The sequence below is a fragment of the Leiobunum rupestre genome, chromosome 4 (genome assembly GCF_980474605.1).
Source record: "Leiobunum rupestre chromosome 4, qqLeiRupe1.1.hap1, whole genome shotgun sequence".
Lineage (NCBI taxonomy): Eukaryota > Metazoa > Arthropoda > Arachnida > Opiliones > Sclerosomatidae > Leiobunum > Leiobunum rupestre.
In genome coordinates, this window is record NC_143387.1 from 58653571 (window position 1) to 58680355 (window position 26785).

Genomic DNA, 26785 nt, shown 5'->3' on the forward strand with positions numbered 1-26785 from the left:
TAATCGAACTAGTCTTTGTCGTATAACCAGAAGAAATAAGTGTGACACTCAACGGCTGACTAGTAGTAACAAATAAGTGTTATCAGAAGTAAAAAATAAGAGTTACACTGATCGAAGGAATCTTCGATGCTTTCAAAGTATGACGAGAAGTAACAAATAAGTGTAAATTTGTATATATGTGTGACCGTGGATATATTTTGGTTGTGATAACGGCGCTGCAGGTTGCTGTGAATAGCTCAAATAAACTTAACACATTAGGAGGATTGTGTGTATTCTGACCGTCGTACGTCTTGTTTTAAACAGCAATTATTCATTTGTAAATTTAGTGGAATTTCTACACGATTTACCAATTGTTTTTTTTTAGAAAACAGCATAAGTAACCGGGTAGCGGGTTCCAGATTTGGCTTGTTGAAACATCGCATAAACTGTATGAGCATCATCCTTTAAACACATTATTCGCCTATTTACATGTATCACAACAAACGGAAGAAACGATAATTAATAGCAAAGACCTGGGACTTATTTTGTTGCAGACAGTGTGATGCTTTTCAAGAAAATACCCCCAACTTTACGTAATTAAGCAGCTTGTCGTGTATCAGAAATAAGGTGCATTTAATTGACTATGCACAGTGTTACCGGTCATAGCGTATAAATAGTCTTTGAATACAAGTTTTCGGTCTCTACCGAAAGATATGATATCCAAGTCTCAAGGTCTCATTCGGAATATATGGTCTCAAGGTCTCCGTCGGAAGATTAGGTCACTTGGGTCTCCAAATCGCCGCCGGAAGAACTACTCTCCAGGTCTTTGCCGAAAGATCTTATCTCTGGGTATTCAGATCTCCGTCGGAAGGTCTGGCCACTAGGTCCAAGTCGGTAGGTCTCGTCTCCAGGTCTCCGATGGTCTCTGACGGTTTCTGATATATAATTTCCACTTTGTTTTGGTAACAATTCTCCGGTCTTTCGTCTTAACTGAAAGTCTTGGTTTCCGGTTTTTCAATAATTGTTTTTCTAAGTGAAATTTAATTTATTATTTGAAACCGTTTCGATTACTAAAAGACTTTGGATCTTCTTAAAAATCAAGCCGGCGAAGGAGATTGTCCAGGCCTACCATTTCGTATGAAATGTGGATGCCACGGTTCGCCACATCTGTCGTAATTTTTGATTTCTTTTGCATTTTACCGTTTGCATAAATTGAATCATTTGTTATGAATATTTATATCTCGAACTCAACGTTAGCTTCTCGGCATTTTGGTTAAGACAAAAGTGTAGTATCAGTGTTCTAAATACTCTTAATTAGGTTTACTTGGATGTTATTTGTTGTGGAATCTACCCCAAGTCAATCTGAGCTCCTCTGCAAGCTGTTAAGAGTTTTCGTAAAAGGATATTATAATATTCAAAGAATTCTCTCACACACTCCAATTATCCAATTTAATTCTATAATAAAGCTATAAGAACTCTAATAAAATTCGAAAGTTATACTATAGATATTCTATACAGTTTTTCTATAAAAACAACCAATAAAAACCTTTAGTGTTCTAAGATATTGTTAAGAACATCTTTCGATGGGTTATAATGTTTTCTGAAATAACATTCGGTAAATTCTATAGATTTTCTACTATAATTAACAGTAAAAAATTGGTGTTTTCTAAAACACAAATCAGCCCATTCTATAGAAATGCCACTATTTAAAATTGAAAATTTTCTATTTTCAAACAAAAAACATTCGGTAAATTCTATTTTCAATTTAACTATATTTACCAGTGCAAAAGGGTTTGTTTCCTCAAAAACCAATCAGATAATTCTATAGAGAAAACTTTAAAAGGGTTTTTTTTACAGAAAATTGACCCAAATTTCTAAAGAAAACACATTGAAAAACCAAGGAAAAGCTATGGAGATAAAACGTGGGTTTTCTATAGACATATTTTTGTACGGGAAGGTATTTAAAACATTCATTCATTCGAATACTCCACCTCAACTTATACAATACATCCGCGCGTTACGGGGAAGCAAGCGCTGACTCAAGGGGCAACGCGTCCCGCAGTATCGAGGGGTTGGACATCTACAAGGATTTTGAGCACGGGATTTTGAATCTCAAGGGGATTTCTAAAATATAACAAAAGATTTTGAGATTTTGAAGTGTGAATTTCACGCGCATTTGGTGATTTGGTGATTTATTTAACTATTCTGAAGTGTATTTAAAGTTTTCTGCAATCTGTTCTTTAATGGTACGGGGTTTTGACGAATGTCCGACAGAGCCGCGGGACAACCATTTCCAAGACCCCGCTATTAAGTTTCATAGTTTTAGATTGTCCAAAGCTAATATTATAGAGAGAGAGAGAGAGAGAGAGAGAGAGAGAGAGAGAGAGAGAGAGAGAGAGAGAAACAGTACTTTTTAAAATTGAACTACTATCATAAGTAACGTAATAACCACTAAGTATGACACTTCCTATTTTTTTAATACTAATTTAATGACCGATACTTTTTTTCGACACAGACACTATCGCTCAGCTCGCGCTTCGACCGTATCATCCGACCTGAGTTTCATATCTTCGTCTTTGGCACATTTTGACACTAGGGGACTCTGAGCCAAATTAAGCCTCGATCAAGCAATAACTTTAAAATCAGATCGGTCATAATTTTTAGTAATTGCCAAACTTATTGTTAGAACGTTACTTAAGCTAATACAAACGCTGGATGGGGGGTTGGAGTAAAGTGAAAATAACTTTTTGGCGGCGTTGCGCCTTCGGCTATAACATTATCAAATACATATAGACTCTAGTAGTAATTACTTTCATTAAACCCTTTCAGGGGCGGCCGACGTAAGTCAATTTCGGGAGGTTCCCGAAAGAATTCCAGGTTTGGCGACGCCGCGTTTGCAACGTTCTGCCTTGAACCCAGAAAGCGCCAGTTATTAATCGACTATCAACGCGGAGATCTCTCACTTGGCGATAAAAAACACGAGCAGCCTTTGACGCGCTATTTTGCTCGAGAAAACGGCCAATTATTAATCGAGCGAGGAGCTTCGCGAAGGTTACGTGGCCGTAGACCCCTTCTCTTTCCCGCGTCGATGGCGCTCTCCATTTCGATTGGTCGGAAGCGAAACCCTCGGCCAATCGCGTTTGCGAGTTTCGCCTACGTCCATGAGCTTGTTTATTTCAACGGCGAGCGCGTCTACCCGAGAAAGAGACTCTTGATTCGGATGCTGTTGACACGAAAAGAGTAAGAAAGAAATACCGGTGCTTATCGGGGAAACCGAAAAACATCCTTTTTCCTAGAATCGGAGACTATTCGCTTTAAATAAAGTCAATGGACGATTTAATACGCCACCTAAATTAGATACACGTTTAAATAAGAAATTTCTTGTTTTATTTATTCTAAGAAGAAACATTATTTTGAAGATGAACGCCAGCGAGGGCTAATAGTTTAAGTATGGTTAAGCCCGGGAAGAGGATAGTTCTAATAAAGCTCAAACCTAGGGGCGCGGATGATAGTTAAAACGTGGCCCCTCCCAGCCTGTCGGCCACGGATTTGAGTAAGCGAGGTACCCTCTTCCCGCAAATGTAACGTACAGGCTTCGACGTGACACGAAGCCTGAAGTTCTGGTAGGTCAGTTCTTTCAATATACAATAAACACCAAGCTTTAAGAAATTTAAACAGTGACGTAGCTGGAGTGTTGGTGCCGAGGCTCAATAGTAAACAAATACTGATTACCACTCAGTGGCGTAGCCAGATGGTACACAGAGACACGTGCCCCCCCCCCCCTCCCCCGAAACGTATATGTACTGACGTTTGTTTCTTCATACGCCTTTCTATAAATGAACGTTGCCTTCTTGTTTACTGTTATTTTCTAACGTCTACAATGCTTCCCAATCTCTTACACTAAAGAGAGCTAATGAATTCGTCCATAGGTTTGACTGCATAATTTCAAGAACAAGTTGGGCAGTCGTAGCGAATTTATGGAAAGGCCTATTTTGTTCCAAAATCCTGGCCACGCTACCGTCGTGACCATTACAGTCCATCCCGAGAGATCGGCCATTTGCATTTTTGGCTAGGGATTTTTCTTATTAAGTCTAGTCAAGAATGTATTTATTTATTATTAGGAAGAATGATTATGTCGCGACAATCGCCGGGCACGTTGAACGCCTTTCCCCCGTCTCGCGCGAGGGAGGAAAGACAAAACGTCACCGGCGTTTGATTTCCATCGCTTTAGGTGACGTAAATTTTAAGCAGCCAATGAAATACCGGGACTATTCGTTTTATTTTAAGCGGAGGAGCGTACTGGGGGGACCAACGGGTGGATTGAGAGAAAGGCTAAAAACCGTCTCGACATAGACATTCTCCCTAGGTAGAAATAAATACATTCTTGGTCTAGTAATAATAATATTCAACGAGGCTAATACCCAAGTCATCGAGCGACTTTTGTTGCCTTTGATACAGGTGGCCGGGTTCAATTGCGTAAGAGGCTGGTGGAAATCCACGAGTTCCCTACACTCACAATTACCGTTAACCTCAACAAGTTTTTTGGAAAAGGGAAACCGAAGAACTCGCGGGGGAAACCCCTTAAGAAAGAGAATTGGCAAACGCGGAAGGAGTGGTTTAGAGTTTTCACCGAGTGCCACAAGCTGTGATCGAAATGGCTCATCTCGCTGTGAAACGAAAATGCTAACCACTCAGCCACCCCACGTTCTATGGGAGGAATATTTCCTACGGGATTTTGGATCATGTCCGACCCTCGGGTCCATCCGATCTGGCAGTGTCTGAGGATTATTTTATCTCCGGGGTTAAGCTGTCGGTAAATTAATGGGAACTGTGAACTCCGTCACGAATTTGAGGAAGGGGCGCCTGATGTAATGGCTCCTTCAAGCCACCGAAAAAGCTGGGTGCTGCCAGCTCTTAGCTCCGCTCCCGTATCTGTGCCAAGGTTGGAAATCCGGGAGAAGAAGGGGGGGGGGTGACGGCCACTCCGCCTATCCATTCGAAATCACCTAGTGTTGACTGTCGCTAAAAGTCGTTAAATGCCAGACAGGCAGACAAGGTTAAGTTGAGAATAGCTGGTTAAACGTCAATATTGCGATGCTAAAGAAGAAAGAATGTTGAGTGTAGAAAATATTTTGTCCGCGGGCAACTTCGTGTAAAACAATATCGGATAAATTTTTTTTGGGTTGAATTCAATGTCGAAACCACAAAGGGTAAATTTCTCATCCGAATGATCCAAAACCAATCCTACTCTTTCTATACTAGATTACCGCGGGGCGAGGGTTGAACTGCTCAAAACTCGCTTTATTCGCGATTCCAGGAACAATTCCTATTCTATACGATTTGGATAGAAAGGTTTACTAACAATTTTCGATGACGATCTGATTAGAATCCCCACGTACTTCAAAAAATGGGGCTGATTTAACGATTCAAAATTTGAGGCTTCGAAAATTTGGCGAAACCCGAAGTTCGTAATACACGTTTGGTTGAACATTCAACATTGGCATATTTTGCATTCGGTATTTTTAATTTGTACACTCCGAAACTGATCGAGATTTTATCTATTATTTTCGTGTTCATTTTCGTTTTTTTACGCTGATTTTGAGATAATAAACAAATAAAAATCAGCTAGGCCCAAGTCACCGAAATATACCTTTAAAGGGAATATAACCTCAACGCATTCTTTATGAAAGACCCCGTCACAATTTGAGCTAGAATTCACTAACTAGCGTCAGAAATATCTAAAGCCATATAATGGAGCGGCCAATATAGGAAAGGTTAGTGTTCCACACCAAATACCCAAGGTTCTATTCCCTTTATTGGCCTTAATTCAGGTGGACGGGTTATAACGCGTAAGAGGGTGGTGGCGAGGCCTTCATGTCACGCGAGTCAACAGCTCCCTACACTCTCTATTACCGTTAACCCCAACAAGTTCTTATGGAAAGGGGAAACCGAAGAAGTGGAGGGAAAACCCCTTTAACCAGCGGGGAGATAATAGAGTAGTGTCAGTGCTACCTCACGCAACGTCACCCATGCTTTTTCCTATAGAGAAAAAAACGCGCCTAAAATGGCGGCCATGGCCAAAGCTGCAAGGTGATACTACTTTATTTGCAAACTCAACGCGAAAGGAGTTGTTCCGAGTTTTCACCCAGTGTCACCAGCTGGGATCGAACTCGGCTCCTCTCGCTGCGAGACGAAAGTGCTAACAACTTCGCAACCCAGATTTTAAGTCTAATTTTCGAAGATACATATATATCTAACAAAGTAGGGGTGGCTTTCACTGGGCGGCTAAACGGTATGCACCGTATCACGGCTCCAAATTGACGGCTATGAAAAAAGTTAAAATTACACTTTAAGTAATAATATTGTACATACTACACGCGTAAAATCTATATCCAGTTAAACACGATGGCCAAAACATAAATTTAGTTGATCCGCCATAAATTCATAACTTTCAGCGTACTTACAATTGATATTTTCCGTCTATTTCGGACCGCACTATTTTTTTTCTCCCGAATCGTACTTTGAAAATCATCGGGAGCCCGCGAAGGCGCACGTTGGAAGTGAATAATATTAGAAGTATCGGCAGTTGTACGCTTCTGTCTTCGATCAAAGATATATATCTTATACTTCTGGTGAAACGTAACGGTTCTCTAATGATATTTCGAAATTGTTGGCAACGCGCGCTTGTCTCGTCTCGTAATATTGCCCAACATTGCAGCGTTTCGTTTTATTTGCAAATAGCGCGCGCTGTTAAGCAAATGAGAGGGGACTCTCTGCAAATTTGGGTCACGGACTCTCCCAAAGGTTCGTTCAACTTTCTCTCGGCTTCGGCGGAATTCTCCGCGAAATCGCGCGCGCCCTTGGGCCGACCCCCCCCCCCCCTCTCTCTCCTCTCCTCTTCCTCCGTTAAACAACCAACAGCGGCCTTACAAGAATCACTCGAAATTCTTCAGATTAAAGTATTCCTTTTGTACAGTTCCTCTACCCATCTTCAGATGAGAGATTTTAGTGAGAATATTAAACTATCATTTTTAATGATAACGCAATTTCAATTTTGATAGAAACGTTCAACACAGTTGAAATTTTATAGATCCTCTTAGTAGCTCGTAGGAATACACCAGAAGCGGCGAGGAAATGGCGATAGTTCACTTTGGCGGACGATCTATCGATTTAGAAAATACTCCCTTTAAAGAGGTTATAAACGTTGTTTACACATTTTGAAATATCAACCCAGTATTGACGTTCCCAACACGCCACGAAAGAACTTGGCGCTGCGCGTAAAGAGCGAGTGTTAGCGGAAGTCAAACCTCTTTGACTCTTTAAACGCGTGTTGACTCGCGTATATCCCCATCTATGTAAGCTGGTTGCCGTTCGAAAAATAAAGAGAGATTCACTTCTAGCCTAGTCCTCATTAGCTGAAGTATAGGTAACGATACATCCCACTATTATTACGTAAAATGAAAACTATTAGAGTAGGAAAATATGGTTTATAAGTCGGTTAGCATCCCTATGCATTTTGATTAAGTTCCCACAATGAGGACCTTCTAACTTTCAATTTGTGGAACGTGCCACCGAGCATGCGTCGCGCGCCGATATAAAATAGACGTGGGAAAGCGCCCTACAGGGTGACCACACTTCCTATATTTTATAATTTTTCCTATAACTTACTATAATTTGACAATATTTCGATAAGGGGGGGGGGTGCAGGGAGCTTGCTTGAGAAAAAGAAAATAAGCATGACCGAAGCCTTTGTTTATCATTAACTAAAAATGTTTTGGGACTCATCGTCCCCCTCCCCCCCACAGAAAAAATCCTGGGTGCGCCACTGTTTTTCGTACTTCGCGCTTTGCTTTCAATTTACAGTGATTTCCGTATCACGTGACACGACGTCACCTTAGCTTTTTCCCATAGAGAAAAGAACCCGCACCAAATGGCGGCCATAGCCAAAGCTACGAACTGAAACTACTCTATAGCTTTAAAGCTCGATAGAATGTGCTCAAAAACAGACTTTTACTAAAGCACTAAATTTATTGGCTTTTACGGCAGGCTGGTGTTTTAAAAAGTAAAATGTAATATTACTTTAATACATTCATCTAGTTACAAAGTCAGTGATGTTTTCTTATTAAATGTAATATTACTATAAACCAAAGTTCCTTTAAAAGAATGTGTTTTCTCTTTAATAAAATTATTCCTATAATTTCCTAAACATTCACATGAACGTTCCCATAATTAATTAAAAATGTATCCTATAATTTCCCATAAAAGGACTATAAATTTCCTATTTTTCCTATTCAAAATTGGAGGATTTCCGGAAACCCTGCCCCTAGTGTCGCGTAGATTTCAGTTCGCCGGCTAACGCAATCAAGTACGTTTGAGATCGAATTTTACACGAAGAATTTAAAACGTCGTTTGAACCATACTAAAACAGGCGTTATTAACGGGTATGAGTGTTGTCGAAATACAGTTATGTTTTCTTCGTGTGCCCGGGTGTACCGCGAATGTCTCTCTTTGTATACTCGTACTTATTCCGCCAAATTCGTCTTAATTGTAAAGGCCTAGGCGTATTTCAATTCAAACAAGTATTTTCGCTTTTTAACAAGATAAATAATAAGTAGTCATAGCTCGGTCTCGATTTGTTGAGTTGGAAAATTTAATTATCAGTATTTGTATTTAAACACTATAAATACATTATGATATATAAATAAATATGGCGTCATCTTGAAGAAGTTAATTATTCGACTCCGTAGTACAAACGTGAAAGTAAAACCTCTTAAATGTTCACGTGACTCCCGACGTTGTGGTTCAAACTTCTAGAGTGCTTAACCTCTCTAATGGCCTAGATGAATCCGTCTCTCGTAGAATTATACTTCTAGTTTCACTTTATATCGTTGCTAAAAATGAAGTAACTCTTCTTGAAAGCGTGTTTTATGGCAGCGCGTGCGTTTCACCCTTTCGAATGGAGCAAAGTTCGTATCAGCTTAAAAAGGGGAAGATACTCAATAATCTAACCTTCACCTTAACAAGATAAGCGCGTGTCAACATGTTTTTCAAATCTAAATATTGCGCGTGTGGCAGCCAGTGCTAGAAATTACCGCGACTTTCACAATCGTCCGAGCAATTTAAGTGGTTCAAACAACATTCGAGGCGAGCGATATGACGTCAAAGAGAGCGTCTCCAAATTTTCAAGGATAACCAATCCTCAGATTTCGCAGAGTTCGTTCAACTCTCTCGAAATAAAAGTCACCACCGCCGCGTTTTATTATAATTGGCAAGGCGCGTTAAGAGCGTATCTATCATTGTTATTCGCGGAATACGAATACGAAAGTGCCCTGACAACCAGAAAAATATTCCACGAGAGGTCAAAGCAAAAAACCAGAAAATTTGGGTTAGTGGGAGATGAAAAATAGACTATTTTCCGTTCGGAAACGCCTCGATCGAGAGCGAAACCCCGCCTGCCCCTTTCTAGTGTTTACGAGGAAATTCCTTCTCGCGGTGCGAAAGGGACGGACACAATGCCGAGGACGGCCTGTTTTTGTCACGGAGGCCTCATTCATCTCGCGTCTTCCGTTTCCCGTTTGAAATTGCTGGCCCGCGTGACCGTTGACACGAAGAAACGCGAAGGTCAATCGAGGTTGAGTCGAGAGAGTATGGCGTTGACTACTAGCGAGACCTCTGGTAATAGTGGCATGAATGACTTTCTACCACCCCCCTACGCATTGTAACCCGGCCACCTGTTTGAAGGCGTTTAAAACTTAAAAGTCGCTAGATGACATGGACCTAAGATGGTGCCTTGGGTATTAGCCTAGCTGATTATTACGCTTAACAACACCCCCCCCCCCCCGGAACTATCTGCGCGAATATCAGTTCCAAGAAAGCAAAAAAGTCAGGGATTTACTTTTCCCGTTTTTCGGTGTAAATTCGCGAATGGTAGTGAAATGCCTATAATCAGAAGTTGATAATTCACTCCCTTCGAGAGGGAAGCATCTAATTTCATGTTCTTATTGAAAAATCCACGTTGTCAAATATATCCCAGCATGTTGGTCAGTTCTTTCTCGCGAAGTTATTGTTTTATAAACATTGACGTAAATTTTTTTAACTTTTTAAGGGAATATAACTCTTGCTCTTGGCTTTAGAAATGTTTGGGGCCACTGTACAGGGAAATTATCAAATTGAAGGGGTCTTCCATAAATATTGCTTTGCAGGTTATATTCCCTTTAATAAATACGTTGAATGGGGACAAGTAAAGGTTCTCTACTATAGGAGCCATTTTATTTTCAAAAACTGAAACCCGTGTCCAAGAATAATTGCACGCTGCAAAGTTTTTTTGAAGTTTACAAGATAATTACCTCTCCGAGGGTACTTTGTACCCTGGAGGGGTTATACAATCACCGTGTCTGTGGGTGGGTGTGTGTGTGTGTGTGTCCTGCGAACGCGTACGCATTTTCGGGGCAAAGTGTAATCACTGCGTACGCTTTGTGTTGAAATCACCGCGTTCGCAGTTGCTACGGCTCTTTGCGTTCGCAGTTGCTAGGAATTAGGGAGCGAAGTCTAACGGATGGCAAAACCACCGTTTGACGGTGAGCGTTAACGGATTACAATTAGGGCTGTGCGATTAGTGGTTTTAGACGATCGAGTCGGTTATCGAGTACCAAATTTTTTTCATCGAGTATTCGAGTCGAGTAATATTGAAGTCGAGTCGAGTAATCGAGTACTTGATTAAGGGGAAACTTTCTCTTAATCGAGTCGAGTAACTAAAAAAACTTAAGAGTAATAATTATAACGCGTCGGGTTATCGAGTACTTGATTAGGAGCTGGTTTTAATTCAAGTAATTATGAAATTAAATTTAAAAGGAGTATAAAGTAATTTTCATTGCTGAGAAATATCATTTTATTTAGATGAACCACAGTTTCCACAACTTTGTAGGTACCGTTTATTGCCCCCAAAAAGTTGTAAAAACCCCTCTTTGACCTGAAGCAACGAAGATTGAAAAAACAAATACTCGAAGAGTTTAGAGAGCAGCTTTAGTCGAGTAATCGGGTATGCAATTTTTTGGTACTCGGTACTCGACGAGTATTCTCCAATTACTTATTCGATGTCGAGTTCGAGTACTCGACCTCAAAAAAGACCGAGTACTCGATGATGTTCAAGTACTCGCACAGCCCTAATTACAATGCGGTTGGGTTTGGTTTTGATGGTTTTACGCTCACCGTCGCGACAGTGTGGATGCAGTTTGATTGGATATTACGTTATTTTAATGTTTATGTGTAGGGTGTGAATGTTTAGTTTGTGGGTGTTGAGTGTGTTATGTTAGTGTTGGTTGTGTGTACGTGCATTTTCTCTCCAACTTTTTCTTGTTGACTTTTGGGACGGACCGAATACTGAGTGTTTAACAACCTCTCAACTTCCAATGGCAGGGTTTCCACCAATTGTTCACGGTATTCGTCTTAGTGTCTATTTGCGATTTATTGGCGCCGACCGGGAATCGAACCCGGGTCTGCTGCGTGGAGAGATTTACTCTAACAGCTCAGCCACCGACGCTTGTTAAGCTTCGGTGTTTTTCAAAAACAGCTAAGCGATAGTCCTTTACGCTGTTATAAAGTTATTGACGTCAATTTATTTCCTACAACATTTTACACTTTTGTAAATTTTTTTTCAACAACATTTTACGCTTTTGTGAATTATATTGAATTTAAAATTAATTAATTATTTATAATTTGCTTCGTATTATATTTAACCGATAAACTTGTTCTGTAAATAGGGTTAAATTCAATTGTGCATTGTTTTAGTACGTCTAACTCGCTGTTGTAACTAATATTAGCTTCATTTTAAAAAGACCAAAAACGTTTAGAATATTGTACCATTTCACAATTGTAGGAAATTGCGTGAATAATAGCGAGTGTTTTCTTCTAGATTGGTTTCTTAAAATGAGAACGAAATCCTTTAAACAAGTGAAAAACGTATAAAATATTGGATTACATTTCTTAAGCCTAACGAAAAGTAGATAATGTTTTACTCGTTTAAAGGGGAAGAATACAGTAAAAGCCTCTGTTTCGTTCAAGCTGAACGTTACTGTTTTAACAATTACATAATTGAATTATATTTTTCTTATTAGCCTGAACCTTCCTCTAGTGCTTAAATAATTTTTATAGTTATAATATTAATAGTTAACGAGATATAAGGTCCTAACTAAAGGGTAGTTTGGGCGCTTGCCCAACTTGTTTAGCTCCGGGGGTCGTAGACAATGGCCACTGTAGTGTTCCCCCTTAAGCCATTTGCAGTGCTTAAACGCGAAGTTCAGCAAGCATCTGGACGAAACGCCTGTAAAGCACTGGGCAGGCGCCATGAAAGAATAGTACGAAGTCGTTCTTTTCCTCCGAAAGCCGCACTTTGGACTTACCTGTTAACGTAAGTAACGAAACTAATTTTCGCGCATTCTAGGTTTAGTTCGGCACAGAGCCCTCTAGGGTCTAAATATGTTCAGCGTGAAAATTTACTATTACCAAGACCGAAAATATACTCCTAAGTTCGGTTGCGAATCCAAATCAGAGCTGGCCGAAAGCGTCAGCGTCAAAAAAGGTTCGGAAAGAAAATGAGCGTTAAAATATTAGGAAGCGTCATACTTACCTTTATTTCGTTACTTACGAAGTTAATAATGTAGGGAATATCAACCTCTCAATGGCACAAAATATATTTTGCGACAAATATAAAATTAATTGATGCCATTTCTGATAGAAAAACAATACGAAGTACACGAAACAAGCGAGTTTTCCGTTCGATTGGCCAATAAAAGTATTCGCAAAAAAAAAGTGATTTAGCGCACTATTCGTCTAGTTAGACGAAGAGCAATATTTCATCGGGAGAATCATTTTGAAACCCGATGGGGAGAATCTTTCAACAGATGAAAAAAATAAATGAATATTTCTAAATAAGTAACGCGACCTACATAGCTTAACATTGAAAGCAACGATACGTTAGCGGAAAAAAAAGCGGAGAAATGTTTTCGCTAAATGGGTCACCTCAAAATTTTCTCTGTCAGTAGACAATGATCTTCAATTCGCGAAAGCTTCTCGTATTACCTTAACCCTTTGCGCACACGCCGCGATGTAGCAATATGAAGAAATTTGACGTCGCCGTTTCAGCCTCGTGACAGCTTCCCCGGATTATACCATTCTCCTGGGAAATTGAAATTCACTTATTTCGTCATTTGTAACATCCTTTTTTTTTACAATATTCAGGTAAAAAGTATACCCGCGCGTTTGACGATTGCGCAAGTTTAAACGAGTAATACGCGGTTAACGAGTTTCGTATTGTAAAATAATAAAAGCTAATGATTTTATGATTTCATTAGTTTCTCTTTCGACAAAAAAGGTAGTTCCACGTGAGCTAAATAAGAGTCGGCGTAAACGTTCTCTCATCAAATGGGCGTTCTCTACAATATCGTCAAAGCGAGTTCTACACTCTAGTACGTTCTATACCGCAATATACTAAATTATATTGTGAAAGCTGGTTCTATACAATACAGAATTGTAACAACAATGTGTACAATTCAGTATTACCGAATATGGCATTGTGGAGCCCTAGGGGGTTCTACTTCAATTTAAAATTACCAAAGGAGGTGCTACACAATGTAGTATTGCCGAAAGAGGTTTTTCACAATGTATTACATCCGAATGGGATTCTACAGAATGTAGTATTACTAATAAAAGGTTCTATACAATGTAGTATTACTAATAAAAGGATCTATACAATGTAGTATTACTAATAAAAGGTTCTATACCATGTAGTATTGCTAATAAAAGGTTCTATACAATGTAGTATTGCTAATAAAAGGTTCTATACAATGTAGTATTGCTAATAAAAGATTCTATACAATGTAGTATTGCTAATAAAAGGTTCTATACAATGTAGTATTGCTAATAAAAGGTTCTAGCCAATGTAGTATTGCTAATAAAAGGTTCTATACAATGTAGTACAGCGGTTCCCAATTTCTTTTTGCTATGGAACCCTAAATTATGCAGCTAATACTGGCGGAACCCCAACTCATTTTTTTTTTACTTATCTTAGAAGACTGTTGCCACGACCAAAGATGACCGCGCTGCGAATTCTCCGAACCCCTGTGACCCCAGTTACCTAGTAAAGTCGTCTGATAGATAATCTGCACAAACCTAACCCTAAAATTCGAAATGGCCGGGCAGTCGAAAGTAACGCTAAACCTATTGAAACAAAAATTAAAATCAGTTAAATTAGATGCAGTTTTTAAAGAACAAAAACGTTGGATAGGGAATTGTCATTTTAATTTCACGGGGAGCCACAAAAAGATACTGAAATTCAATGAGAATAAGGAAAACACGTTCGAATCTTTATACAAAGCTTTGTGGGAAAAATGCATTAATGATTTTAAAGTAAATAATAAAAAGGGAAAATTTTTACGGGTATGGTACTCTACCAATTCGAAAATTGTAGAAAGTAGCGTAACTTTGGCTGAACGGATTATTTGGAATTGTAAGTATATAATTATATAATGTACTACTTTGAAATAAAAGAAACTTTTTTTAATCAACTGCTAGGTAACTTTTTGGGTGATGAACCAACTTTGAATAGTGAGAAAAATAAAGGTGGTAAGTACTATACTAAATTTACAAAATTATTGCACGACGGATACTTCATGGTTCAATATTTTATTAAAATTAAAGGTTTACGCTAGCTTTCGGGTCGAAACCCCTCTTCAGGCGTTCTGTTTACAATGATTCTAAAATCTAAATTCAATGTAGTATTGCCGAAAGAGGTTTTTCACAATGTAGTATAGCCGAATTTCGATTTTAGAATCATTGTAAACAGAACGCCTGAAGAGGGGTTTCGACCCGAAAGCTAGCGTAAACCTTTAATTTTAATAAAATATTGAACCATGAAGTATCCGTCGTGCAATAATTTTGTAAATTTAGTATAGAACTTCCACCATGGTTATAAAATTAAATATTTATGAAAGGTGGTAAGTATTATGAAATGGGCTTTGAGTAATTAGGTGTATTTATAAATAACTCAGCTTCAGTAAATCCCTCGCAAATACGAAAACCTCCACGTATAGAAATATTATCAAATAATTTCATTAATTTGGCAGATATAGTCCAGTTTAGCTCATGGAACGTTGTATCATCAATGTTCTTTTGAGTAAGTTCACTTGAAGTTGGTGGTACTGGCATAGACGAACACAGGCTCTATATAGCAGGGTTGGCACAATTTTGCCAAGGGTAGAAAAAACGATTTTTCCACCTATTGTTTACCTGTCAAAAACCGTGTGCAAAATCGTACTTCCATGGTTTTCCACCTCTATAGCGGCAAAATTCAATAAAAAATAAATAATAAAAGCAGTATATTCTTCTATTCTATTCACTCTTCTTCTGGTCTTTTTTCATCTCTCCTATTTGCAATGACCAAATTAGTCACTTAATAGATATATCAATGATTAATTTAGCATGAAAAGAGTTTTTTCCACTTTTTTCCAGTTTTTCCGACATGTCCCGGCAAAAACCGTTTTTGCCAACCCTGCTATATAGTAACTTTCAATACCGACCTGAAGACTTGCTCTAAGACCGATAGATGTAATTACAATGCGTATTGGATTTATGTAACAGTTCAATAGGCTCCATATCGAATCCAAATGTTCATCATAAGGCCTTTGCTTTGGGTTTGGAGGAAGGAAAATATAATCTTTACGCGTAATAATGATTACATGATTCCAGGTCGCCACTGAGGTCGATGGTTTTTTTAATTGCTGCTTCAAATATGCAAAAGGCATCGGAAGTCACACTGGACGCCATCGAAACGGTACATAAATAGACGAACTTGAAGACCAGACGACAACAAAACTAGTTGTAAAAACGGGAGGTTGCGCGGGTTAAAAACTCCTAAAGAGAGGAGACGCGTGCGACAGGGCGATTTTTTCTCTAACACGTCACCGAAAACGGTCCCCGAGATCTTACCATAGGGAATACGACCGGATAGTTATTCCAAGTTCGAGGTATGAATTCCTGGTATTACTAATAAAAGGTTCTATACAATGAAGTATTACTAATAAAAGGTTCTATACAATGTAGTATTACTAATAAAAGTTTCTATACAATGTAGTTTTACCAATAAAAGGTTCTATACAATGAAGTATTACTAATAAAAGGTTCTATACAATGTAGTATTACTAATAAAAGTTTCTATACAATGTAGTTTTACCAATAAAAGGTTCTATACAATGAAGTATTACTAATAAAAGGTTCTATACAATGTAGTATTACTAATAAAAGTTTCTATACAATGTAGTTTTACCAATAAAAGGTTCTATACAATGAAGTATTACTAATAAAAGGTTCTATACAATGTAGTTTTACGAATAAAAGGTGTCCAATTTGTACATTGTATTTGAAATGCTTTCAAAGGCGAGTTACGTCATTAACCGCAAAACAAGGGAGAGAAACGGTGTAAAATATGATCTATAGTTAGTACTTTTATTAAGCCTAACAAAAAGCTATATACGTTTCCTCGGCATTAATGAAATTGCCGATGGAAACCATTCAATCTCTATGATTAAACTCCATTGCTAACGTTGAAGGGTATATCCAAAGGGAGCTCGTCTCTTAAAGAGAGCCCAGTGACCCGAAGACATTTAAGGGGATTTTCCAACGGTTATCAAAAACAAAAATCCCAATTGTAATGGTAGTAACGGGGATTTCCAATATTAAATCCAATGAAACTCAATAAGATAAACAACCACGAATAATAAAAAATAGTACTATTAACCCAAAAAAAGAAACTCCACCGTAATCTGACATAACTTGTCAGATAACTTCCCTTTTAGAAAGTCTCCCTAGTTTGTTAACAAGAATAGAGCAAAAAACAAACACCGTAAAACTAGGCGAAACTAGATAATCGTACAAAAATATCCGTCGAAGATAAGCGGGTCGTTCGTGCGAGGGCTCCGGCGAAGTGTTAATCGGCTCGTTAGAAGATCTCGAGTAGCGTAGTAACCTTGACGGGACGTTTAACCTTGGATCTGGCCATTGCCTCGCTCGGAACACTTTTTATTTTGAGTTTTTACGTAACCTTCCGAGTTTTGTTAACCTCCGATTTAAAAAACACGGAGAGCCCACTGATAAACGCCATATTTTAAGCGCCGGATGCGCCAATAACGGATAACGCGCGTTCTCAATCATCGACGACGATAAATTTGAAATAGACATTTCTAAAAACAACGTGGCCTTCTTGTTAACCGCCCCCCCCCCTTCTACTATGCTTTCCCGGCTCTCCCACTAAAGAGAGCCAGTGGCGTAGCGAGGATATTTTGTGCAAAAACTAAAATTTGCGCCCCCCCCTGGCTGCCACCATCGCGCAGTTATTTACCTGGTTTTCAAAGGAAACCTAATCATCATCAGTCATAATTTGGCGCCCCCTGGCCACCGGCGCTTGGGGGGCTGCCCCCCTCGCTACGCCACTGAAGAGAGCTAATGAATTCGTCCATAGACTTGTATGAATTATCTCAAGACCAAGTTAGGCAGTCATAGCGAATTTACGGAAAGCCTATTATAACCCGAATACCGCCTTAGTTGCTCTTCGGTCACTGAGTATTAGGCAAAAAACTTTAGGGCGGTTTCCGTGTATTACTCCGCCTATCTATTTTTTGTATCCCGAAAGCTACTTTGAAAAATGAGCGGGAACCTGCGAAGGTACGTGTTTCAAGCGAATAACATTAGCAGGATAGCAAGATTAATACTGATCTCTAAGAGATATATTATAAATGTCTGGTCATCATTTCGAGTTCATCCAATGTGATGTAAAAATATAGGTTAAAATATGGAATTATAGTATTATATAAATGACGATATAATTTTAAGCGTTTTTGACTTAAAGTATGTTTCCAACATTTATTACCTTCTTAAATATTACATAGTGATAAATATTACGGTACTTTGAAAGAAGAGACTCGCGCAAGTTCATTTAAAAAAATATTTTTTTTATTGTCAAATTAGTCATTGATAAGTACCGTCACGGTAATAAATCTAATTCACCAGCCTCGCAAACTCTTCTATTTTTGGTCTCTTCACGAAACGCTCATCTCGAAAATATTCTTAAAATAACATTGGCTTCACTGAAAACTTCTCAACTTTGTTCAATTGATAGATTTTGAGTGTTGATCCTTTGATATAACACGTCCATAAATTCGACGCTTAAATTTTTCAAGAACTTATCAAACTAATAATAATTCCAGAAGCGTATAATATCCCTTATACGAGAAACGTATCAAACTCCCTCTACTGCTAACGTTATTCACCCAAAATATGCACTTTCGCGGGCTCTCACTGATTTGTCCAAAATAAATCCATGACAGTGACTTGTCGAGATCGTTGAAAAATGCCTACAGCCTGCCAAGGTACTTGTTTCGTTTTTTAACGGCAATGATACACTTCTGATAATACGTTTCGAAGATTAAACGTGGTAGTACCCAAAAAATGAACCCCGAACGGAAAATTCCTGAATGGTCATGTTCCTCCAATTATATAATACGAGAGAAACTCTGTCGTCGGCACCGTGGTCTCGCAGCCGGAAACGGAGTTCAGTGGTAACTTGGTAAGGATGAAGATTCTCACGGAGGCCAAGCCATCCATCGGTGCGGGACGCTTTCGTGAAAGTTTAGCAGTTACTAACGCAATGGGTCTGTGACCCCCAAAAAGCGTATCGGAAAGGGTTGAAATTGGGGTAATGGGGGGCCCCATTTTCCGAACCGAAATCCCAGCTACGCCTCATCGGGCCCCTTTCCATCTTAAGACAAAGGGTACAGGCCCCGCCGGTTCAAATTAATTTTCATAAAATGAAGTCGTTTGGCCGTGAATGAGAACGCGCGTGTAAGCGGGAGATCGGTGACGTTAATCTCGTTCGGTACGAGAAAGTGGCGCCGGCTGTTAGTCAAAACGGGAATTGGGTCACTTCGCGGCCCACCTGAGAAGAGAGGCTGCTCACCCGAAAAGAGAATACAATACAGCCTAGACACGCGGGCAGTTAGGCGCGGAGGCTCGCTTTCCGTCCCTCCGTCGGAACTTCCCTCTCGCGGATGGATCCAATCGGTTCTTCGGAAATACTCGACTTCCTCCCCCTCTCCAAATTGGCGGCCCCCTTCGCTTCGGGAGCCTATAAAATGAGGCGAGTCGCAAACTCTCGATTCAGATAAGACGAGGACGCGAAGGCTCGCTTACCAAAATGATCCGCTTAATAACGTTAACGCTTTCGATAGCCCTGAGCGGGGCCCGAATCAACTCGGACCCGCTACTAGTGTCCACGACATCCGGCTACTTGCGGGGGATGTCCAGTCAGACAGCCCACGGACCTTTGAGGAAATTTCTGAACGTCCCGTACGCCCCGAAACCGGAACGCTTCCGAGTTCCGACGGAAATCGACACGCCGAACCTCATGAGAGACGCCACTAAGCCGGGACCAGCCTGTCCCCAAGGAGAGCATTTGAAGGAGACCCTGAGTCCTTTACTCGACAGTAACGAGACGCTCATGAACGAAGACTGTTTGGCGCTGAACGCTTACGTCCCAATCGCCTCTCGGAAGCTGCCGGTGATGGTCTGGATTCCCGGAGAAGGCTTTAACTACGCCATTCCTCAGCAATTCGACGTCAGCTACTTGGCCATCCTCGGAGAGGTCATCGTGGTCACTCTCAGTTACCGGGTCGGCGTCTTCGGTTTTTTGAGTACGGGCACCGACGAAGCTCCCGGGAACTTGGGCTTTTGGGATCAACGAATGGCGTTGAAGTGGATCAAGAACAACATCGAGGCTTTCGGCGGCGACAGCGAAAAAATCACCCTCTTCGGCAGGTTCAGCGGCGCCATGAGTATTACCGCGCAAATGGCCAGTCCCTTGAATCGACACGCCGCCCTCTTTAACAGAACCATCCTGCAAAGCGGCGTCGCCACCGGAAGATGGATCTTCGATATCCAACCGGAAACGCTCGCTACCAGCCTAGCCCAAAAGGTGGGTTGTTACCAAGATATCGTTCAATGCATGAGGGAACTTCCTTACGAAACGTTGCTCGAGAAATCCGTGTACATGCCTTGGAGACCCATCGTCGACGGCATTTTCTTGACCGAGGATCCGATGGAATCCTTCAAGAAGGGTCGCGTCACCGACGTCGACGTTACCATCGGAATCAACAGCGACGAAGGGTCATTGTGTCTCTTGTCTCTTTATTATCAAAATTCTACCTATTACGACAAAGTTATCCAAGACCAACTAACTGGGACCGATTTCGACAATCTACTCCGAAAAGACATGGAGGATTTTACCAAGAACAACCCAATCTCTAGCGTCCACCGTTTAACTTCGCACGAGTACGGAAAAACCAATCAAAGTCTGAGAGACAGCTACGTCGATTTTTGCGGGGCTATGTACATCAGCTCTCAAATGGAAATGGCCGCCAGGTACCTCGCCAGCCGCGGGAAAAAGAACAAGGTGTACATGTACGAGTTCGACCACAGACCGAGCTTCTCCATCCACCCGCAATTCATCAGGGCCGCGCACGGAGATGACATACTATTTTCGCTGGGACTGGTCCACAAAAACGAAGACCTACCCAGGAACGAATTAGATCTGAGTCGAAAAATGATTCAAGCCTTCGCTTCATTCGCCAATAACGGGTAAGTGGCCGTTTTCAAAATACTATTTCGGATAAAAAGGAAATTTTCCTAAGAGTTCTTTCGTGAAGTATACTCTACGAGACCTTGAATAACTTCTTCATTGCAGGTCGTTTAGCTTCAATCAGGATGGCCTAAGAGAAATTCTACCGCAGTACGACCAATCGTCGAGGCAGATAATCCGCTTCTCGACGACACCAGCGATTAAATCGAATAGCCACGATCGCGCGGTCAATTTCTGGCACTCCGTCATCCCGACGATGGCGGGCGTCTTATCCAGCGCGGAAGTTAAAAACGATGTCCGACAACTCGAGGCGGTCATCACCAACAGGACCGCCGGTTACATCGTGGGCACTCTCATGAGCGTGCAAACCACGGAATACATCCTATTAACATTGGTCACTTTGACCTTGATCTTGGTGGTCTTACTGTCCATCTACCCGTTATTCCTGCACAAAAGAACTAACAAGGATCGCATGTTGATGGACTATTGACTATAAAACGAACGGTGGCCGCGCTCGCCAGTGATATATAGTCTATAAAACGGCGCGTTTTCCAAACAACCATTGTGATCTACGAGATGAGGCGACTCCACGAAACAATCGAGTTTCTGCTCGCTTTTCTTTATCGGAGTGTGCCGACCAACTGTCGGAACGCTTTCACCGAAATCTTTAATTAAGCAACTACTACTCTGTTTAAATACTACGTTGATAAAATAGGGCGAATAACTCGATCCGACACTCAAACGGGGTTTCAACTTATAGAACTAAAGTCAATTTGGTCGATAGTACCTTGAACGCCAAAATTAACGTAATAATATAAGGAGCTTATTGAATTTCAGTGCCAAAATACCACCTCCGATATTTGTCAATTCTGAAACTTTAAAAAAAATGCTAGTACAAAAAAATCGTAAGTACGCGGTAAGACTTTGGTAAGCGTTCCTGATTGAAAATGTATTGGGATATTGTCAGGTGCCAGTCCAGATAGATTAAGAAAAGCTCAAGGGCTTTTCCCAAACAAATCTAGGTTACTCTACCTTCACACGTACGTGAAGCAACATTTAAGTTTATAAAAAAATTTGAACGACGCGTTTTAGGGCTTTTTGAAGTTCTCTCGCACCTATCGTTTTCCTAAGTTTGTATAAATTAACTACACCCACATCTTGTAAATATAACTAGTCTCATCCTATTGTTCATCCTTTTTCAAAACTTCGTGTAAATAAAAATATTATATTTTTTAAAAATAATAAAAAGGTTTTTAAGAATTTTCTGTATTTCAATAATAAATAGCTCAAAAATAACTTTCATACTGAAAAACGCCAAGGTTAAAATCATAAAAGTTTACTTGCCAAGAAAACTTGTTATTTACATTTACTAAAAGAGCTTTCAAGGAAATCTTTTTTATTTGTAAACAACTTATTCCAAGGTGAAATATATCACCGGGTATCAATTTTGTTTGCCAAGCAAGTTTAATAATAAAGTTCAATATCAAAAACGTACGGTTTATATTTTCCGCGCAGTTTACACCGTTTTCCATGGCGACAAACAGTTCTGTAGTGCGACGCTGGTTCCATCTTTAGCAGTTTTTAGAAATACTAAAAAAACATGGCGCTTCATCACACGCGTATGGGTTCAAGTGTATCCAGTGAACGTTCATTATTTATCGGGCCCCATATTTCAAATGAAATTAAATCTCTCGGAAAACTACTTAAAACAGTCGACAAGCATACTTTTCGATCATTAGTTAAACGTACGTATTCAGTAAAACGCGAAAACGAAAGTGATACGCCCCTTAAACATTAAAGCCTTGGTTTTTCAAAACTAAATTAAAGTAAAATTTTTTCACAGTAATTATAACTGATTTTGAGGGAAAACCTGTGAATGAAGAATCTTATAAAGCCTTAAAAGCTACGCATCCACAAACGGAAAATATTGATGCAATATACTGTGGTTTATATCAACTTTTAAAATGCGCATATCGGTTACCAGAATCTTCGCTGAAACAAGAAGTAAATGATTCAATTTTCTCCCATTAAATATCAGTTATTAATTTGAGTTTTGTATTTGCAGACATATAAAGAAGATTTGAAAGAACTAAAGTATTACTTTAGTCAAATAGCTTTCATATTAAAACCTTAATACTTATTATCAAAGTTTCATTTTATAGAATCCCTGATGAATTTATGCCTGATTTGGTTAGTGTAGTGTTTGGATCTCGAAAAGCTGCTGTTGAAAAAGCGAGCTATGAAAATGGACCCCATTTATCCCAATTAGATAACTTAAGGTGGAGGATAAATGTCACTATTTCTACCAGGTAATATTACTGTATGCAAGTTTTTAAGCAATATTTTGACCCCCTTTCATTCAATTCATTGCACTCCAGTGTTTTAAGCAGAGTTTTAGAACCATCAGTTCTAATGGAAATAACTTCAAAAAATGGGACAGTTAAAACATTCGAAGTATTAATTATTTTTAGTATTAGCTGTTTAAGAGCTTGACCTAATTATTTCTTAGGTCTCTGCATCTAAATTTGCCCAGTTAAGATATTCAGTCGCAAATTTGTTAAAAGAAATGGAAGAAATAGAAAAGAGAAATATACTGAAGGGATGAAGAAAAATATTTCATTGTCAAATAAGATAATTTGTATTAAAAATAACATTTGTAACTACCTAAAACAGATATATAAATCATTCAAATATAAAACATCTGCAGAATCAAGATTTAAATCAACATCCTACTTGGATTAATTTAGAACTGGTCTTAGGATCATCATCTCGTTGCCAAACACATTCTCCAGCAATGAAAGTTGAACGTAGACTGAGGTCCTCATCTAGCAGAATAAAATCTGCATCGCTTCCAAAATTTAAGGTTCCTTTTTGCTTGGCTATTCCAAGTACTTCAGCAGGGTGCAGGGTGGCACACTCTAGGGCCTCAACTTTGGAACAATTTGTAGCAATTTGAAAGTTTTTCACACAAAAATTCATGGTTGCAATACTGGAATTAATTAAATATTAACACACACCACAAAATTAATTATGAATCATTCCATACCTTCCACACAAGGTATTTGTTCCAGCAATGTAAGCGCAGTTGTTTTTAATTTCAACTTTTTGATCACCAATAAAATGAATTCCTTCATTTAAACCCATGGCTGACATTGCATCAGTTACTAAGACTAGTCCTGTAATTTTATGATTCCCATATCAATTTAATTATATGAACACTAAACATACATGTAATTAGTGATGTAACATAGTAATATTACATATGAGATAACTATTAAATATTATTTATTCATTATCTGGATGATCACTTGAAAGTTCAGTCTCTGCTGCCCCTGGCTCTCCACAGACTCCTCATCATGACTATTTTATTACCTGGCTTAACACTAACAGTAACATGAGCAATTAAGGATTTTATTCATTTCATGTGGGCCATTAAAACATTTCCTGATATACTTTGTTATTTTGTGGACATTAGAATGTTTGTATTCCTTACAGCAATATATATGAAAGCAACAACTTTATTTTTATCTTTGAATAACTCCCAGGCTAGAAATAAAATTGACTAATATAAAACTGCTTTTAAAAATGTAGTTTGCCCAAATTGCCCTACCTAATAAGCCCAAACCAAGCAAAAGATGTAGACAAGGAGGAACAGATAGCTCCACTCGACCCGATACTAACTAACGCCCTAATCATAAAAACCCTAGTTTTGGGTATTTACCCGTGCATGTGGTAAATACCCGGGTAAATACCTATTTAAAAATACCCTACCCTATGGGTATTTACCCGACTTAAGACGCTATAAACTATGGCTGCATTCTAAGAGCAAGGTTGTAAAATTACCCGCTGCTTCTGATTGCTTTACCGTTTGTCAAATTGCTTAAGGTTGTTGAAGACCACAATGTTCAAAAGATGCTAACAAGAATCTTCTACGTGCGCATTCAATAACTTTCATTGGTTAAACGAATTAGAAAAATGAGTTAAATAAATAGTCTAATACCTTTGGTGTCATCACAACCAAAAGCCAAAATCATTCACCAACTGTTACATTTTTTTCTGATACATACTCATTTAAGAATTAAAAAGTTATTGAACGTTTTGCAACAGTAATTATGACATTTCATTAACCTGATGCTTTCAGAAGTTAATGAAACTAAGTTATCTAGTAGCAATAGCTATAATGTCAGCAGTATTTTCTCTAGGAATCCTCTTCATTATCGGCATATCACTCCTCTTTAGCGAAATATTGAAAAACTTCCCTTTACACTCTATGGGGAGGGGAACAATTTCACCAAAGATGACAAAAATTTCAAAATTTTCACCACTTTAACAGTAGCAACTCTCTGCTTATACTTTAATTTATGAAAGCCCTCTAACAAGTATGTAATGTTAAAACTTTGTATTAGAGAATAAAAATATTAATAAATACCTTTTTGGTTGGATCTATAGGCAATTCTCAATGCTGCAGGGTGTGTATGAATCCCATCAGCAATAATTCCATAGTACATGGTTTTTCCTGCAGGAATTTTGTGACTTGTTAATAGTCCTACTAATCCAGGATCTCGGTGATGAAACTAAAAGGAAGTGTTAAAAACATTACCGGTAAATATGAATATATTGTGCGTATTAAAAAAATAAAGCTTACAGGTAACATTGCATTAAACAAATGGGTTATGAATAATGCACCAGATTTCATGGCTCTTTCTCCATCTGATAGGTTACCCATTGAATGACCTAAAGACACTGTTATATCTCTTTCGACTAGTTTTTTTATAATTGCTCCAGTTGAATCTAACTCTGGTGCCAATGTTATGATTGAGGTGTTATCAAGGGTTCCATAGGTATCCACTATATCATTGATTCCTCCATCTAAATTTTGAATGTATTGTACGGAATGAGCACCTTTCTTTTCTTTATTGATAAAAGGGCCTTCTAAATGAACACCTGAAACAATTTAAATCATTTCTTCAAGTGCATGTCAATATATGTTTTAGCTTCATGTACCAAGAACAGTGGCCCCATGTTTTCCACCTGGTTTTCTTTTTAAAAATGGCAGAATCTAAAAATTTTGTTGCCACGGTTTTAGTTTAGACTTTTAAAACGTAATTCTTTAAATCTAACTTTTCTGTATTTATCAGCGTTGGACGTAACTAAAGTAGGGCAAAATGAGGTTACGCCATGGAACAAAATCCCATTGGCCACTTTATCTACTCCTTGTTCTATGTTATTTATTTCATGTGAAAAATCCACACCAAAACCACCTTTACAAACAGAAAATAATATTTTTTATGAATTGAATAGTTAAATAATCAATTCTTAAGTACCATTTATTTGAACATCTATGAAACCTGGTGATATAATTGCACCTTTACAATCAACCAAGTAATCAGCTACAACTCTTTCTTCAAAAAACAATGGTTCGGGGTTAACAATTTTCTTATTACGAACCCATAAATCCTCTTTGTATATTTCATGATTTCTTAATATATAGCAATTTTTAAACTGGATTATAGGATTTGGAGCGATTTTAGAAATGGACATTTTCTAATTTAGCCAAGGACTACGATTACCTATAAACATATGACACGCGCTGGCCGAAAATTAACTAAAACCACGCGGTTACCATCTGGACATGTTTATCAAAGTTCATAGAGGCAAAGCCGTTTGTAATAGAGGCAGCGTTGCCAGATAGCCAAAATCAAATTATAGGCCCCAGGACTAAAAATTATAGATTTCAAGTTCAAATTATAGGACACATTGTATTTGGCGGTAATTTCAATTTTGCATGGGATATACCACTCAGACTTGGAATTAGCGGGAGTCTTGGGGCCAATGGCTCTTAATAAAAATCAGTGGGCTCTTAAAATAAATCATTCAAACGGGGGTTTAATTAAAAAATATTTATTAAACATGTTACGGAAATTAATGGAACATGATTTATACGCCGTTTTTGAAACTGTTTTCCTACCCTATACAAGAGCGGGATCTAGCGTTATAAATGATTATGTGTGATAATATAATATACTTGCTTGTTTTAAAGTTAATAAATGTTATGTAAGTAACGTAACCAATTTTAATTTCCCTATTTTCCCTACCTAATTTTAAAAAATTCCCCCAATCCCCCCC

The 26785-nt window shown here is 38.8% G+C and overlaps 4 protein-coding genes across 5 annotated transcripts in view; 2 read left to right on the forward strand and 2 right to left on the reverse strand.

Annotated features, from left to right (window-relative positions):
- The window catches only part of LOC149948480 (beta-alanine-activating enzyme-like), a 341035-nt gene that overhangs the window by 313758 nt on the left and 492 nt on the right, over positions 1-26785 (reverse strand). The window lies entirely within an intron of this gene.
- On the forward strand, positions 19205-21835 carry LOC149948487 (fatty acyl-CoA hydrolase precursor, medium chain-like). Its single transcript, XM_090172070.1, has 2 exons — positions 19205-20658; positions 20765-21835. The coding sequence occupies exons 1-2, from the start codon at positions 19220-19222 to the stop codon at positions 21147-21149; spliced, it is 1824 nt and encodes a 607-aa protein (XP_090028196.1). The 5' UTR covers positions 19205-19219; the 3' UTR covers positions 21150-21835.
- On the forward strand, positions 22145-23416 carry LSm-4 (COMM domain containing 5 Like Sm protein 4). Its single transcript, XM_090173522.1, has 6 exons — positions 22145-22404; positions 22503-22663; positions 22725-22753; positions 22822-22968; positions 23038-23113; positions 23169-23416. Exons 1-6 carry the CDS (start codon positions 22260-22262, stop codon positions 23262-23264), a joined length of 654 nt encoding a protein of 217 aa, XP_090029648.1. The 5' UTR covers positions 22145-22259; the 3' UTR covers positions 23265-23416.
- On the reverse strand, positions 23251-26221 carry LOC149948489 (N-acetylglucosamine-6-phosphate deacetylase). Of its 2 annotated transcripts, none has more exons than XM_090173520.1 (7): positions 25984-26221; positions 25781-25920; positions 25664-25718; positions 25305-25528; positions 25089-25233; positions 23706-23835; positions 23251-23648 (listed from the first exon to the last, which is right to left on the reverse strand). In XM_090173520.1, the coding sequence occupies exons 1-7, from the start codon at positions 26198-26200 to the stop codon at positions 23381-23383; spliced, it is 1179 nt and encodes a 392-aa protein (XP_090029646.1). In that variant the 5' UTR covers positions 26201-26221; the 3' UTR covers positions 23251-23380. The 2 variants fall into 2 exon arrangements, with proteins under 2 accessions (XP_090029646.1, XP_090029645.1); XM_090173519.1 differs by having other exon boundaries at positions 25305-25603.